This window comes from Cyprinus carpio, chromosome A21, assembly GCF_018340385.1.
Source record: "Cyprinus carpio isolate SPL01 chromosome A21, ASM1834038v1, whole genome shotgun sequence".
NCBI lineage: Eukaryota > Metazoa > Chordata > Actinopteri > Cypriniformes > Cyprinidae > Cyprinus > Cyprinus carpio.
The window spans coordinates 3,265,231-3,282,163 of NC_056592.1; the positions used below are offsets into that span (position 1 = coordinate 3,265,231).

Sequence of the window (16,933 nt, forward strand, 5' to 3'; positions counted from 1 at the left end):
TTGGGCGACAGCGTTTCTTGTCCGTATGAAGGGAAGCAGTACAGTGCCATCTTAGAAACATACACTAACTCAAACACATACACAAACAGTTTTTGCAAGGTCAAGTCATTCATGCACTGCCCCCTACAGGCACGGAGGGGCATGCATATAAACGACGGCTACATGGTGAACATGTGGATGCGAGTGCCTATGTTAAAGCAGCGGCATTATTGGAGGGAATAGATATAATAAGCAATATGTGGTTTGTGCATTATTTACTCAGCGGCAGAGTCGACTGTTTATGAATGTGCCAGCTGAGTTATAGAATATGTAAAATGTACATTTTAGAGCCAATACCCACAGAAGTAAATGCCAAAAAGGTCATATACAAAATCTACTTCTTATATATGCTTTTAAAGACTATGAAGATGTCTTGCTGAAATCTCAACAGACTTTACACAAAGATATAGAAACTACAAACTCAAACACTCGAACGAACAAACTTTTGCCATTTTGGACGGAGTTGCATTTGGATCAGGTGACCTGCACGTTGCACCCCATTGGTCGACTTCTCAAAGGGAATGATGACTGTTGTCATAGCAACGTTCCCACGCTATCATGGCCTTAACTCTCTCTGAGCTGTATGCTGGAGCTCATCTCAAAGATAAAGTGTACATTTTGCGTAAAAAATTACAAAAAAAAAACAAAAAAAAAAAAAAAAAAAAAGAAAACAAAAATAAAGCACTTAGTCTCTTCAATAAAATAATCCAATAAAATAAAAAACATTCATAATGTATCTCTTTTTTTATATGTATGTGTTCATATTATTTTATGATTTTTATTTGAACTTTTCTTTTTGTTCAGAAGTTTGCCTAATGTATGCAGTATGGCTTTAAACAAAACCAAGTAAAGACTTCTGATAAACATTCAAAAGTGTTTTCATATGTTTCTTAAATCACACACATGGGTTATTCTCTGGAAACTATGCCTGAAAACTTTGTTTTACTTTTAAGCATTTGCTGCAATTTGTTTTGCATAACACAGGTTAATTCAGAAATTATTAAAGTGGACAGTAAAACAGAAAAGGAGAAACTTTTGTCTAAATCATGTGGTCTGAAAAAGAGACTTCAATCTGTTGCTTTTTGGCCAAAATATAGTCCATAATCCATAATATTGTTTCCTCATTTAAAAAGTCCATCTCCTGTTGTCTCTCACATCAAAATCCACCCACATATTTGTTTAGATTTGTTTTGGACTCGCTTGTAAACAGTGCTTGATCTGTGCAGATTTCTCTCCTGATTCAGTCCAGATGACCTTTTCACTGCAGAAAGCAATATTATGGACTCAATCAAGACGTAAACCGACCGACGGAGTGGTTTTATCAGCTGTTTGGACTCTCATTCTGACGGCACCCATTCACTGCAGAGGATCCACTGGTGAGCAAGTGTTGCAACAATGCATCACTCCAACAAATCATAAAGAAAAAAAAAAACCCAACAACACCTATGATGTCCTGAGGGTGAGCGCATTTTCAGTTAATTTTCATTTTCAGGTGAACCCTTAAATATTCCTTTCCTTTAAATATAATGTTGATTTGATATATACAAATTGCCTGATTCTGATTAAAAACTAACATTTTAAAGTAGATTTAGTCATAAAATTCATATTGCATTATGCACTAAACACTATCAAATGTATCAATTAATGTGACCAAGTTTAAAATCGTTTTCATAAAATAAAGTCATAGCCTTGTATGGCATTGTTTTCTGAAAAAGTAGACATAGTAGACACATAGGTTAAGCACCACACACACACACACACACCACACACACACACACACACACACACACCCTGTGTCAGTGAACACTGGGTCTTCAAGATTCAAGATTTTTATTCATCACATACACGATTATATAGATCATATATAACCAGCAGTGAAACGTGAGTCAGGTCCGCTCCATGGACAGTGCAATTATTAAAGAATACAACACAGATGAAAATATACATAAATATAGGTATGAAAAAATGAAATAAAAGTAAACAATAAAAATATAAGTATGATAAAAAGTATACTGTAGAATTAAATATAGAATAGAAAATAAAATGTGCACGAAAGAGTATCTACTGTAATCTTAACTATTACGATTACACAGGAATGTGCAAGAGGCGAATGTGCAAACAGGTTGTGACACTGTCAGTATGAGGTAGAGAATGATGAATATCTTGTTATTAAGTGGAGACATGAAGATGTTAAGAGGCTGGTTTTGAGTCCTCAGTTTTTGCCATCAGGCTATGGAAGTGCTTACCAGATGGCAGCAAAGTGAAAAGATGGTTACTGGGGTGGTTTGAGTCCTTGATGATTTTAACAGCTCTGCTTTTGCAGCGTTTGAGGTAGATGTCCTGCAGCGATGGGAGAGCAGACCCTGAGATGCGCTCAGCTAAGCGCACAACTCTCTGCAGGGCTTTACAGTCCTGACTGGAGCTGTTCCCATACCACACTGAGATACACTGAGTCAAAAACACTTTCTATGGGCACCTGAATAGAAAGTTTTCAGGATTGCTGGCCAAACCCTGAATTTTCTCAGCTGTCGCAGATGGTACAGTCTTTGCCTGGCTTTATTAACCTGAGTTTGAATGTGGGTAGACCAGTCAGGTCCTCGGAGATGTTTACACCGAGGCACTTGAAGCTGCTCACCCTCTCCACAGGGGTCCCGCTGATCATAAGAGGAGTATAGGGCTGCTGCTGTCTCTTCCTGAAGTCAGCAATCAGCTCTTTAGTTTTGCTCACATTCAGAGAGAGACAATTGTCCTGGCACCATGATGTGAGTTTCTCTATCTCATCCAAGTATGCTGCTTCATTATTGTTGGAAATGAGGCCCAGACCACAGTATCATCAGCAAATTTGATAATAGATGTGGAGCTGTGGGAAGACACACAGTCATGTGTGTAGAGAGAGTAGAGCAGGGGACTCAGGACACAGCCCTGAGGGGCTCCCACGTTCAGGGTGATGGAGCTGGAGGTGATCTGGCCTAATATCAAAAAATTAAGTCCGACGTTGAGAAAAATCAAGAATCCAGTTGCAGAGTGAAGAATTCAGGCCGAGGTCCATGAGTTTGGAAACAAACCAAAAGCAAACTAAAGCACAGAAGCTGAGCTATAGTTGCCTTACATAGTTCCCATTGCTGCTGTCAATGTGCGTGAGAGAAGAGTGCAGGATTACTCGAGCTGCCTCGGTTGCGTTCAAAGCGGCCGTAGAAAGAGTTTAACTCATCAGCCAGCGACGGGTCTGCTCTCACAGCTGCAGAGGATTTATTTCCAAAGGCACAGATGCCACATGAGCTCCCATTCACTCTCTCTCTCGTTCTCTGTCAGTGAAGTAATGGTCACTTCCAACCAGATGGCAGCCAGTTAAACCAAACTACAAACTCTTAAGTTAGTATGCACTTGAAACGTCTTCAAACACTGTATACATGAAAGTCAGCAAGTCTGAATGTTGCACAGCCATCATAAATTTCTAAAGACAAGAAAGTGTTAATGGAGAACCACTGTCCCGTTAACTGGAATTCTGTTAACTTTTGTCACGTTCAAATGTGTGCAACACTCAGTGAATTGTTTAGTATTTGTCAAATATAAGGGGTCGGAACTGTTACTGTTTGGCTCTCTAAAGTTCTGATGTAGAGCTCATTTGAGATCAGACTTATGTTTGTTACTTAATGCAAACAACCAAACTGCTAGATTATCATCTCTACTAGCTGTCGCTTCCTCCTTATCCTCAGTGGTAAAGGCTCTGAGAACAAAGGCTTCATGTTGACAGTCTGTGGGACACAGGCGCCCCCTGCAGGTAAACAGACAAAATGCACCATAAAAGTACTACTTATTTTATATAAATAAAAGTTGTTGTTTTTTCTTCATACAATTGATTTTATTATTATTTATTTATACAATGACACAAGCATAATAGGCATTACATATTCACATTATTAAAAACAACAGCTGCTAGAAAAAAGTCACATAAATTTAAGTGCTTTTAAAACATTACGTTTTAAGTGCATTTTTTGCTTTTAGTTGGTTCCAAAACATTTATGTATAATTTAAAGTTTAAATTTCTCATGCCTTTTGTTTGAAGATCAAAACAGAGACTGATTCAGAAATGGAGTTTGCACACACTGTATTAGTTCATTAATATGTTTTATAATGCACTGACAATAACTAAATCTGTCATACTATTCATGTGGGATGTGAATCCCAGAAAAAGACACAATCCCAGAAAAAGTATTAATGATTAGACCATTCACGTAGATGATAAATTTTGACCAACATTATAAAAGTGAATAAAGATATTGATTAAACCCAGATACATTGTCCAAAGCTTGAATCTGTTTTGAAATCGTCTTCAATACCCTCTACATTACATGCAATCTTGCATGTAATACTGCCAGATAAACTGATTTCCATCCTCTGCAGGAACAGAGGCTGACCTGTGTTCACTCTTTATCTGAAATCAAGTTTACTGGAAGCACATGTTTACCACTTAGGTTCACCTGAACCCTCAATGACGACACATTTGAGTTTTTTGCAATGAAATGAAAGAGTTACCGTTCAAAATCCAATTAATGCATCACCAAGGTTACACTTTAATCGTATTTGACGTGAGGCAACCACGTGGTTGTTGTTGAGAGAGAGAGATTTGGATGGGACAGACTTCCTCTTATAGCCTTCTTCTCAGTCTGTCTTCATCAGCATGGATGTTTTGACAGATCAAGACGTGCAAAAGGTAAGAAACGCCATCTAAATTGCTATCACAACTCTTAAATGCGAAAGATATCGTGTTTTTTATGCACACGCTGAAAAACGCAGATTTACGAGTACAAGGCATTTCAGTGCTGTTATATTGCATCGTTTTGCTGCGTAATAAATGTTTTCATAAATCAGCGCCTCGTGTATTCCTAGCAAAGAATTTAAAAATATGCACAAAATCGTGATAGCACGTATGATAACTTTTATCTAAATTTGAAGTCTGTTGCGTAATTTGCTAGTAGAATGGATTGTGGCATAATAAGAGGCGCGTGGAAATGGGCGGGGCCTGCAGGAATGGAACTCGTTTCCTATTGGCCGGGACGAGGGGGTCTAGACTTGTTTGTCATGGGACATCTGTTACTTTTCTCAGCGCTGTTAACGAAGGACTAATCAGTCTTTTTGGATTACTTGGATAATGCATTTTAGTCTACAATTTGTAAAGTTAATGGGACGGATTTAAAGCTTGTATATCAGGAATTAATCATTTAAAATGAACAGATTTAAACTCTTTAAGTAAATAAATAACAAAACAACAAAAACGAGATTTGAATGGCGCTCTGTAGTAGTCACTTTTCTGAATCACCGATCATGTGACAGCAAAACGTAAGTTACTGAATCTGTATTTTACTCCAACCTATTCGCAATTACATATACCTAAGCCAATTTTTAAGAATTTTCTCCCCAAAACACCTTAAGTTTTTTTTAGATAGATATCTGCAAGACGAGTGTTTGTTTTCTCATCTGCAATACATCTATAGGACGTTTTCTATTATATGTCAAATAGACGTTTAGAAGATGTCTTTAAGATGTTTCTAAATTAAGATTGTATGTAAAGCTGACGTCCTATAGATGTTTGTACACAGCGGATGCTTTCCAGATGAAGCAGACTTACTTGTGCTGGAAATACCACTGTACATTTAAACATAACGTGAATCTGAATAACTGGTATTACATGCAGTTTACAAAGAATACCATGCCACTACCATGGTACATGTGCAATAATGGTACTTGTTGTGATGTCAGACTCAGGAAGGGCAATGTTGTTGTTGTGCAGTACCGGGATGAGGGCTATCTGGTGCTGGACGGCCTTCTGTCCCCAGAGGAGTGTGATGCTTTACGGGACCGTATGAGTGAGATCACTGAGCAGATGGACGTTCCTGAACACTGCAGGACACAGTTCTCCACTGACCACGACGAGCAGCTTAAAAAACAGGTATAATCCTTCCAGATGAATACCCAGAATGCATCACCAGCAAGCATTTACAGCAGTGTCATCATAAACGTTCTTCTGTGCTTTACTGTCCACATGCAACCAAATGTTTCTGGGTAAAGATGCAGGTAAATAAAGTTACCTTGATTAGTTACAAACCCTGTCGTAACTGAAACGATGTCCCTTGTAAATCCAAGTAGACTCAGAACTGGTTAGAGCAGTCAAATCATGTTCATTTTTGGCGTTTATCCAGGGAAATGCAGACTATTTCATCACAAGTGGAGACAAGATCCGTTTCTTCTTTGAGAAAGGAGTGTTTGATGATAAAGGTTTGTAGTTAAGTTGCTTTGTTTGTCATGTTGAGAGATCTAATTCATCTAATAATGAGACTGTTGCGTTCTCAGGAGAGTTCATCGTGCCAAAAGAACATTCCTTGAATAAAATCGGACATGGTGGGTATTTAAGAAAATAGCTCTTCATATAATTCAGTCACGTTTAAACATAACCTGTCATTTATCATTCATCATATTTTATTCTTTTGCTCCTAAGTATTTGTTTTATCTTTCCCACAGCTCTCCACGCTTATGAGCCGCTGTTTAAAGCGGTCACCCACTCACCCAAAGTTCAGGTAATGACCGAACCTCCATGTAAACAAATGTAAACTGTGGTCTCCTTGTAAACAGTTGTTTCAAAAACTCATTTGATTTAACTGGAAGATTTATGAGAAACTTTAAAACATTTTTAATATCAGACAAACCAGACCAGTGTTGCTATTGTTAACTAAACTAAAACTATTAAAAAACATTTCGGTATTTGAAAAAAAAAGCTGAAATGAAATAAAATATAAACATTAGATTTTAACTTTTTAGATTTTAGATTAAAAAACTTAAAATGAAAATAAGTTGAAGTAATAAAATTAATTACAAATTGAATTAAATCTATATAGAAATATAAATAATAAAAATGACAAAAACAAATTTACAAAAATAGACAAAATGACTAAAATGAAAACTGAAAATATAAAAAATTAATTCTAAATTCAATTTAAAAATTAATTTAAAATATTTATGCTAAATCTAGAATTGAAATAAAACTTAAAGCTATATAGTAGAAATATAAAAAAAGGACTAAAACTAAAAATGAAAACTAAACTATACCTTAAATAAAAATGATTAAAGCATATAGAAATACCTAAAAGTAATAAAAATGACAAAAGCACATGAAAACTTACTTAAAATTATATATATATATAATTTTAAGTAAGTAGTTTCATGTGCTTTTGTCATTTTTATTACTTTTTTTATTTCTATATGCTTTAATCAGTTTTTATTTAAGGTATAGTTTTAGTTTTCATTTTAGTTTTAGTCTTTTTTTATATTTCTATATAGCTATATATTTATATACTATCACAGTACTAATAATAATATATATATATATATATATATATAGAAATAAAAAAAGTAATAAAAATGACAAAAGCACATGAAAACTTACTTAAAATATATATATATAATTTTAAGTAAGTTTTCCATGTGCTTTTGTCATTTTTATACTTTTTTTATTTTCTATATATATATATATATATATATATATTATTAGTACTGTGATAGTGTATAAATAATACACTGACATAGACCAGTTTGATTTCAAGCTAAGCAATCCACTGTTTAATCATCTTGATCTCAGAAAGAAAAAAACCATCCCAAATATACTTTACTCTTTTTATTATGCCAATTTGAATACAACTTCAGTTTGTCATAATGTGTGTGTTTCCTCTCTGCAGAACCTGGTTAAGAAACTCGGCCTGATATATCCAGTGATCCTGCAGAGTATGTACATCTTTAAGGTACAGTTCATATGTCCTGCGTGCTTATATAATGATGATGACACACATTGTATGGGTATATATTTAATCACTCTCCTCTTCTGTGACTGATCTGTCAACAGCAACCAGGGATTGGTGGAGAAGGTAAGACCCGCCCCGTCTTTAACCAATAAGAATGCAGTACAAAAACATATGGTTGACCTTTGATCTGTGACTTCAGTGACCCCTCACCAAGACGCCACCTTCCTGTACACGCAGCCTCTGGGAAGAGTGATTGGCGTGTGGATCGCTCTGGAAGATGCTACGCTGGAGAACGGCTGTCTGTGGTTCATACCGGGATCACACAACGGTTAGGCAGATTCATGGCCTTTTATGGCACTGGTGAATGCATGCTAATTGAGTGAAGCTGAATTTTGCATTGAGAATGCGTTTGTGTGGCTCTTTTCGTGTGTGTTAGATGGGATTACCAGACAAATGGTGCGGACACCTAAAGGCACGTTTCCTCTGACTGATTTCATCGGCAGAGAGAAGATTCACGACGACAAGCTCTTCATTCCCGTTCCTGTTAAAAAAGGTGAATTGAAGCAGTATCTTTGCGTTTTAGTTTTTTGCAGTTCACGGTGTGAAACTACTTGTACCAGAAGTAATATAAGCTGCCTAACATTAGTAATACTATTAGAGGAATATTTTAGTTATATTAGTCTGTCTATATAAGTACATGTATTTATGTAGTGTTAATGTATATGTGTATTAGTATTAATATTTTGAATTAGTGTGTGTGTGTGTATGTATACACACACACACACACACTATATATATATCACACACACACACATATACACACACACACCCAGATATATATATATATATATATATATATATATTAGGGCTGTCAAATGATTAATCACGATTAATCACATCCAAAATAAATGTTTTGTTTACATAATATATGTATGTGTACAGGGTATATTTATTATGTATATATAAATACACACACATAAATTATATATTTAGAAAATATTTCATGTATATACATTTATATATTTATATTCTTATATTTTATATTATATATAAATATATTTAATATATACACATAACATATTCTTCTTAAATCTAGATACATGCATGTGTGTGTATTTATATATACATAATAAATATACACAGTATACACACATATATTATGTAAACAAAACTTTTTATTTTGGATGTGATATCAATATAAATAAATATACAGACCAAAAATAAAAAAAAATATAAATATAACAAAAATATAAATAAAAATATAAAAAAAATATAAAAATAACAAAAAAAAAAACTTAAAAATAAAAAAAGGAAAAATTGCAGAAATGGAAATAGTTATACTGAATTGCAAAATGCAGAAATGGAAAAATTAATAATAATTAATATTAGTTTAGTGTATGTATGTTTTATGTGTGTGTATATATATATATATATATATATATAATATATATATATATATATATATATATATATATATATATATCTATATATCTATATATATATATATATATACACTGCTGCTTGAAAGTTTGTGAACCCTTTAGAATTTTATATATTTCTGCATAGATATAATAAAAGATGGTCAGATTTGTCATCAAATTTGACAAGAGAACCCAATCAAACAAATTAATTGAAAATATGTACTTTGTCATTTATTTATTCAGGAAAATGATTCAATATTACATATCTGTGAGCTGCAAAAGTGTGTGAATCTCTAGGATTAGGATTTTTTATTGAAAGAACAGGGATCTATCAAAGTTTGGTCATGTTTGTGGAAGTGTATCATGGCACAAACAAATGAGATCTCTGAGGACCTCAAAAAAAAGAAGAGTTGCCGTTGCTCATCAGGCTGAAAAAGGTTACAAATCCATCTCTTAAGAGTTTGGACTCCAATCCACAGTCAGACAGATTGTGTACAAATGGAGGAAATTCAAGACCGTTACCCTCCCCAGGAGTGGTCAGACAACAAAGATCACTCCAAAAGCAAGACATGTAATAGTCTGTGAGGTTGCGAAGGACTCCAGGCAAACATCTAAGCAACTAAAGGCCTTTCTCACATTGGCTAATGTTAATGTTCATGAGTCCATCATCAGGAGAACACTGAACAACAACCACGGTGTGCATGGTGCATCCAAAAAAACCACTGCTGCCAATCTGAAGTCTGCTAAAGTTGTGCTGCTTCATCTATCTGATGAAAAGAAAGTTCGAAAGAAAAGCATTTATTTGAAACAAATATTTTACAACATAAATGTCTGTACTGTCACTTTTTATCAATTGAATGCATCCTTGCTGTATAAAAATATTAATCTCTTTTTAACAAAATCAAACTCTCAAACAACAGTGTATATATATATATATATATTATTATGGTGTTTTTGATCACTTTTGTCAAATGTTTTTGGTACTGTAGGTGGAGCGGTTCTGATTCACGGTGAAGTCGTCCACCGCAGCGCTGCAAACACATCTGACGCCTCACGCCACGTTTACACCTTTCACATCATGGAGTCTCAAAACACCATCTGGAGTCCTGAGAACTGGTAAGAACAGTGCATGCTGGGTAATGCAGGACATGCGTATTGGATAAAGGCTGGTTTGTAAAGTGAATCTGTTTTTGTGTCTCAGGCTACAACCAACAGAAGAGCTGCCCTTCCCGTCCCTCTACACCTAAAGACAGAAATAACACTAAAACAGGCCTGATAACGCTCAAGAGATATCAGGACAGTCACGTGACTATCAGCCTTTTTAATGTCTGGACCAACAATCAAAGTTTTGTAAATGGACCAAAAACATCTTTCTTACCATAAAATGCTAATCATTTTGAATCAGCTGTATGTTTTATCTACAACCACAACAGTGGCTTTTAATAAAAGGCTATTTTTTTTTTAAACCAAAGAGTGTTTATTATTTATAATCTGACTTCCGACCTTTAATATTTTAGAAAACGAGAAACATTAAGTTTTATTAGAAATTCAGTTTATTTCCTTTAACGCAACATTCTCTGTGTACCCAACAAAATTAACACAATATAGAAAGGGTATGAACATTTGATAATAAGAATAATCTGGATTTCCAGAGGAAGAAAATAAATGACCAAACTGCAGTTCTCATGTCAATCAACCGGACAGGAAAATCTGAAAAATCATATTTACAGACATTTCTGAATAAAACAACTTCAATAAAGATAATAAAACATGATATTCAACATAGAAAAAGTTCCAACTATTTTTTTTTTTCCCAACAATAGTATAAAAAGTTATTTATATTATTGTTTCATGCTGGGTGACTTGTTTTAAAAACTGGTCTTTTGATGCAAAGTAAAAGCAGTTATTTGAACAAAAAGTATTTTCTGTAAATACGCAAACCATTAAAATTATAATTTACAAAATAAAAATCCAACAATCTTTGTCATATTCCAATGTCAAAATATGGACCATAAAGTAACACATTTTAATACAATTGCCAGGTAGATTAAAAACTAGTTTACACTTAAACAAGAGTGTCATGCAAATGTCGAGTGTCAATTTTAAATGTCCCAGAATGCACTGCAAACCAAACAGGTGATTGACCACAGTTCCCGTGACAACCGTCCATGTAATATCCTCAACACAACACCAATAGCAACAAAAAAAAGGCCTCGGTTAAATATCATGAATAAATTAAAGTATAAACACATAATTTACGCAATCTTGATCAGAGTAAAGACACAACAGCTGAATTGCATACATGCATTTACAAGATAGTGATCTGTACATTAATATCTACTGCCTCCTACACACAGACCCATGCAGACGAACCACTGATAGCATTGAGAGATTCAGAATACAAAACACTTTTTAAGGCGACAAGCTATGCTACCAGTCCTTCGTACTGCATTGAACAAAAAGGCAGATCCTACTGATAGCATCAAAATTATATTTGAGTATTTTTGTTATACAATAGAAATACAATGGTGTTCTTCGATGGCTCAAGTGATGGATATATGCTGTAATAAAAGACTGAAAGGATAAATTACAATTGCATAAAATGGGTGAATCTGATAAAACATGTCAAGGGTCATGTAAAATAAATAAATAAATAATTCTAATTATTGTAATGCAAAATATTAACACTGTTTTTAATATACCTAAAGGTTTAATTAAATATAATAGTATTAAAGTTACCAAATATATATATATATATATATATATATATATATATCTATATATATATATATATATAAAATGGTACTCTGTTAAACTATAAAATTTAATAATTTAAAATGAATATAATAATGTAATACTTAAAATATTAAATATATATTGCATTACAGTAATTATTATTATTTTTTATTTTTTTTACATTTTAAAATTGTAGAAATGTATCAGAAAATTTCGTATTGATGTTCAATTCAATTCAATTTGTACAAGACATTTTGTTGGAAAGCAGCTTTATGGAAAATAAAAAATAAAGACAGACATTTTTTCCATGAGATTCATTTAAATAAAATACACAAAATGTAGACTGTGCCCTTCCTTCAGTGTTTGCATCCAAGATGTGTGTTCACGTGTTTATCAGCAAGTGCAGACATTGTTAAAGGGCGTTACATTTTCCATTTCTTTTTTTAATAATGTGCAACTCAATCCCTGTCATTTACACTGGAGTGAGAGGATTTGAGCGAATGAAATATTAACAGCAACTCAAGACTTCAGAGCTTTCTTTGAGGATAAGACAAAAAAATAAAATAAACGCTCAAAACAACATAATTATCACCTGTAAACCTTGAAAATTTAAAAAGGATTCTGTTCTGGCTCCCATAGTAAGGAAAATAAATACTATGGAAGTCAATGGGATCTGAAACCTGTGTTCTATGTTCTGTGTTTGGCCGAAGAAAGAAATGCATATGGGTTTGATCATTTTTTGGATGGAATATCCCTTTAAAGCTGCCAACATTGGCACCAAACTCGGTTTTCAAACATAGTTGTCATGTGTGAATTTCACCGTCAGACATTTGTTTTGTGCCATTTTGTATGTCGTTTACAATATCAAGTAGTTTTCTAGTTTGTTTTACTCTAATACCACAAGAAACTGTTTATTCTTGAATAAATATCAGTGCATTTCTATTCACTGTACAAGGTTCATAAACACTCTAATTATGTTTCATTATTGCATTCTGCTTTCCAAACTCACAATACACAGGCTGTACCGTATGGATTTAATGCTGTTAATATCTGTGCATTGGCATAATGGTATCATCTGTGATGGGTCTGTTCTCATAGCAGCAGGAGGATGTAGAGGTACAGAGGGAGCAGCAGGTTGTCTATCTGCAAAGTATACGCCTCCAGCATGGCCACCATTGTGATTGAGCCCACGACCCACGAGTAGCTGGCGTTCAGGTTTATACTGCTGTCAGCGATGAGGAACACCACCACGGCGATGATCTGAGCGAAGACGGAGGTCGCCGTGCCCTCGAAGGTTTTCTTAGTGCCGGGCCAGCGGACCTCGCCGACCGCGCTGCCGAAAACGGATGCCACGGTGTCACCGACCCCTACTGCCAACACACCGGCGTAGGGCACCAGGCCACCGGCGCCCCCTAGGCCTCCTTTAGGGGTGCAGGATGCAGGCGTGAACCAGACTGGAAGGGCGACGCCGAGGAGAAGGTAGATGTGGGTGAGAATAAGCGGTCCTGAGTCTCTCTCATCCAGGAATAAAGTAAGAAGGTGTCTCAAGGGTGGCCCGAGTGGTCGGATGCGGAAATAGCGGACGAATTCGAAGAACAAAAGCGCTGAGAGGCATACGACCGAGGCTAGCTGGAGAAGAGGACGGTCTAGAGCGAGTCCAGGTGCGAAGGTAAGCACGGTTAGGAGGTGGAAGTACTTTCGCACGGCCGTCGATGCTTGGTGCTTCTTGCTTCCGGCTGAGCGATGACTATTTTGATGCATCACAACGCCAACTGCTAGAAGCAACAAAGCGGCCCAGAATCCGATCAGCCAAAGGCGAGTGTTGGTTTCGGTGATGAAATGTATCAGCCAGGTGATGGGGTGATGCTGCGTGAGCAGGGTAAGCCAAGGAACCAATAGGCCCAATCCCAAAACGACCGTCATGGTGTGGAAGAAAAGGGATGCTGACCAGGTTTCCGATTCCATGAATACGAAAAGCACGGCGAAGAAGATTCCCAGCAGCACTAAGCCTAACACGGCGACCGGGAGGAAATACGCGAGCGGGTCGGCGTTCGCGTTCCCGGACGAGGCCAGAGAGCGTTTGATGAGCTGGTTGATGATGAAACTGATCCCGCCGAGGATGAGGAGGGCTTCGCCGGGAGTGAAGCAGCGTGGGAGGAGGTACAAGAGAATTAAGCTTAAATACACAAAAATAAGCAACACCTCCAAGACTTCAATCACCTCGGAGACTGTTAGCGTTTGCTTGACTGTGTACAGAATGGCGCTGCCAGCGATGCCGGCTATAACACAGGTGTTTGTGGGCACCGGGCGTGTGATTCCCAACGCGATGAGCGATAGGAAGAGCGCCAACATCATACCGATCACTGTTATGACCATTGCGAATCTCTCCATGTAAACGTTCCCCACAGCGATGCAGCGCCCCCTCAAAGCCAGTCCCAGCAGAGGCAGCACCATGCTGGCCGGTAACACGCCGCTGTTGGCTGAAGGCCGGAACTGGAACACGGCGGCGCCGGTCCGAATGAGCCGATCCCATTTGTGCTGCACGTAAAAAGCCTGGACGGCCAGAGCGATGCAACACCAGGACAGCTGGTTCCACACGGCATAGTGAACACAAATCACCACGCCGAACACCACGCCGGATTCAACCAGCACGGGATCCAGCTGCATGATCGTAGGGTGTATGAGTGACAAAGGTTTCCAGGAATGAGAGACTTTAAATATGGTAGTCTGTCAGAAAGTTCCCGGTGAACACACAAGCATCGTCCACTTCTCGCCCTCCTGCACACGGCAAAATAGACCTTGGAAGAGACGCATCAAATTATCATTAGACACAAACCATAAAACTGTAAACATACATATATTTGAATAAAAATAATTTAATATAAAATATTTTCTCTCGCTTTTAGCATTTTCTCCACACAAAAACACATGATAAACTACAATAAACAATTTTATTATAAAATATTTTCTTTTACTTTTTGAATTTTTCTTCACACAAAAACAATCTAAAATAAACAACAATTAATAATGATAAAATATTTTCTCTAACTTTTAGAATTTTCTCCAAACAAAAACGTATAATAAACTAAAATAAGCAAAAACTAAGGGGAAAAAAGGTATTTTTATTTTTATTTTTTCAAAATGGTACATGATTATTATGAATATGTACTTTAGCAATATCAATCTGTTTTTTTTTTTTTTTTTTTTGCAAATATACCGTGGCAATTTCATAGTGCTATTTTAAGTATCTTGGAGTATATGGATATAAATATCATTATATGGTAACACTATGCTATTATCTGATACTAAAACTCTACCATGGTACAGCATCAGTCATCACTCAATATCATGGTAAAAATTCTGAAAGAAAGAAATTAATTTACTCAATGTTATTGTGATGACACCTACAGACAGGCTGTGTCTCAAAACCTACTTAGCATTTTTGGATCAATAGACATATTCAAACATCCCTAAAAATGCTTCATAGGGAGCTAAGTAGGTTTTGAGAGAGCTTATATTCTCTCACTGCAAATTTCTCAACAGCAGCCAACACCAGCGATCTAATTTCTCAACAGCGTTTGAACTCTAGACACTGTGAACTTTGGCACTGCTGAACAGCCAACACCAGCGATCTCTAAACATGGTAAATTATGAAAAGACAGTGTCACTTTGTCAGCGAAACTAAAACGATCTGCTTTTAAAGGCTGGATGCTCTGGCATAACAGTGATTAATAATAATAATAATAATAATAATAATAATAATAATAATAATAATAATAATATATATATATATATATATAATATATATATATATATATATAAATATACGAATAATAGAGAAAACCTGGCCTGTATCACTAATATTAGTGTTTAAAATATTAGGGTTTTTTAAGCACCCAGAAATAATCTATCAAAAACAATAACATGAATGTGTATATAATATAAATATTTTATAAGTACTCTGAAAAAATGTATTTAAATCATGTAATAAATAATTAATCATATGAAATCTGTAAATAAAATACAAAAGTATAACAATAAAAAAACTTTTGTATTATATTACATTAGAAAATATTATTTTAACACAACCTTATTCAACACAACTTCTGGGTATTCATAAAATGCATTTATATTATTTATTTTAACACAAATTATATAATCGTGTTAAGAACATAATTGTATTATTAGACATAAAATATTATTTTTAACATCCTTATTCAATACAATTTCTGGGTATTCAGAAAATACATTTATATTACTTTTTTACTATTTATATTACTTATATATTACTAAGAAATTATATAATTGTGTAAATAACGTAAATGTATTATTATGCATAAAAATTGCTTGTCACTGTTACACACAACTGAAATACTTAAAATATTATGCATAAAAATTGCTTGTCACTGTTACACACACCGGAATTATTTTCAAGCACATAAGCTTATTAATACATGCAGCTGCACACAAGTTATACATATATTTGATTGTCAGTCTTAAAATTTAAATATAATCCAAGTCCAAACGCAACGCTGATGTTTTATGTTGTTGTTGTTGTATAGGGTTTTGTTACTTAGAAATGAGAGTTCATTCACTGCAACACTAGCTGTTCATTAAACACCCTGCACAGTAAATAAAACCATAACAACAAAAAAAAATAAACCTTACATCTTACCCTTTTTTTGGCGAATTAACGCGTGGCTCTCGAACAAAAGAATATTCCCAATGTTTCGCCGTGACTCGTGCTTTGTACGATCAGCTGCTCGGTGGGAGCGGCCATACCGGACAACCGGGTCACGTGGTGTCAGAATGATCACGTGTCTAACGTCAAAACAAAGTTATTTTAGTTCAGATTTTTTTTATTATTATTTGATCGTTTTAATATTTACATTTAAAAATATGAATATGTATTAAAATACGTATTTTATGAATCTATATGTATTT

General features: G+C 35.2%; 2 protein-coding genes across 3 annotated transcripts; one reads left to right on the forward strand and one right to left on the reverse strand.

The window, feature by feature from the left end:
* The first annotated feature begins 4,584 nt into the window (after positions 1-4,584).
* Positions 4,585-10,724, forward strand: LOC109047346 (phytanoyl-CoA dioxygenase domain-containing protein 1). Of its 2 annotated transcripts, none has more exons than XM_042778577.1 (11): positions 4,585-4,753; positions 5,831-5,989; positions 6,240-6,315; positions 6,391-6,438; positions 6,559-6,614; positions 7,770-7,832; positions 7,934-7,955; positions 8,032-8,160; positions 8,269-8,385; positions 10,243-10,369; positions 10,455-10,724. In XM_042778577.1, exons 1-11 carry the CDS (start codon positions 4,721-4,723, stop codon positions 10,498-10,500), a joined length of 876 nt encoding a protein of 291 aa, XP_042634511.1. In that variant the 5' UTR covers positions 4,585-4,720; the 3' UTR covers positions 10,501-10,724. The 2 variants fall into 2 exon arrangements, with proteins under 2 accessions (XP_042634511.1, XP_042634512.1); XM_042778578.1 differs by lacking the exon at positions 4,585-4,753 and adding an exon at positions 5,181-5,379.
* Positions 10,725-12,558: 1,834 nt separating this feature from the next.
* LOC109058815 (dolichol kinase-like) lies at positions 12,559-16,783 on the reverse strand. Its single transcript, XM_019076007.2, has 2 exons — positions 16,665-16,783; positions 12,559-14,787 (listed from the first exon to the last, which is right to left on the reverse strand). Exon 2 carries the CDS (start codon positions 14,654-14,656, stop codon positions 13,082-13,084), a length of 1,575 nt encoding a protein of 524 aa, XP_018931552.1. The 5' UTR covers positions 14,657-14,787; positions 16,665-16,783; the 3' UTR covers positions 12,559-13,081.
* Between the last annotated feature and the right edge of the window lie 150 nt (positions 16,784-16,933).

Bases quoted from the DNA above. Each gene is read 5' to 3' on its own strand.
- LOC109047346 (XM_042778577.1), top strand. From the start codon at position 4,721: ATGGATGTTTTGACAGATCAAGACGTGCAAAAG. The intron at 6,439-6,558 runs GTGGGTATTTAA...TCTTTCCCACAG, and splicing joins CTTGAATAAAATCGGACATG to CTCTCCACGCTTATGAGCCG. The intron at 10,370-10,454 runs GTAAGAACAGTG...TTTGTGTCTCAG, and splicing joins ATCTGGAGTCCTGAGAACTG to GCTACAACCAACAGAAGAGC.
- LOC109058815 (XM_019076007.2), bottom strand. From the start codon at position 14,656: ATGCAGCTGGATCCCGTGCTGGTTGAATCCGGCGTGGTGTTCGGCGTG.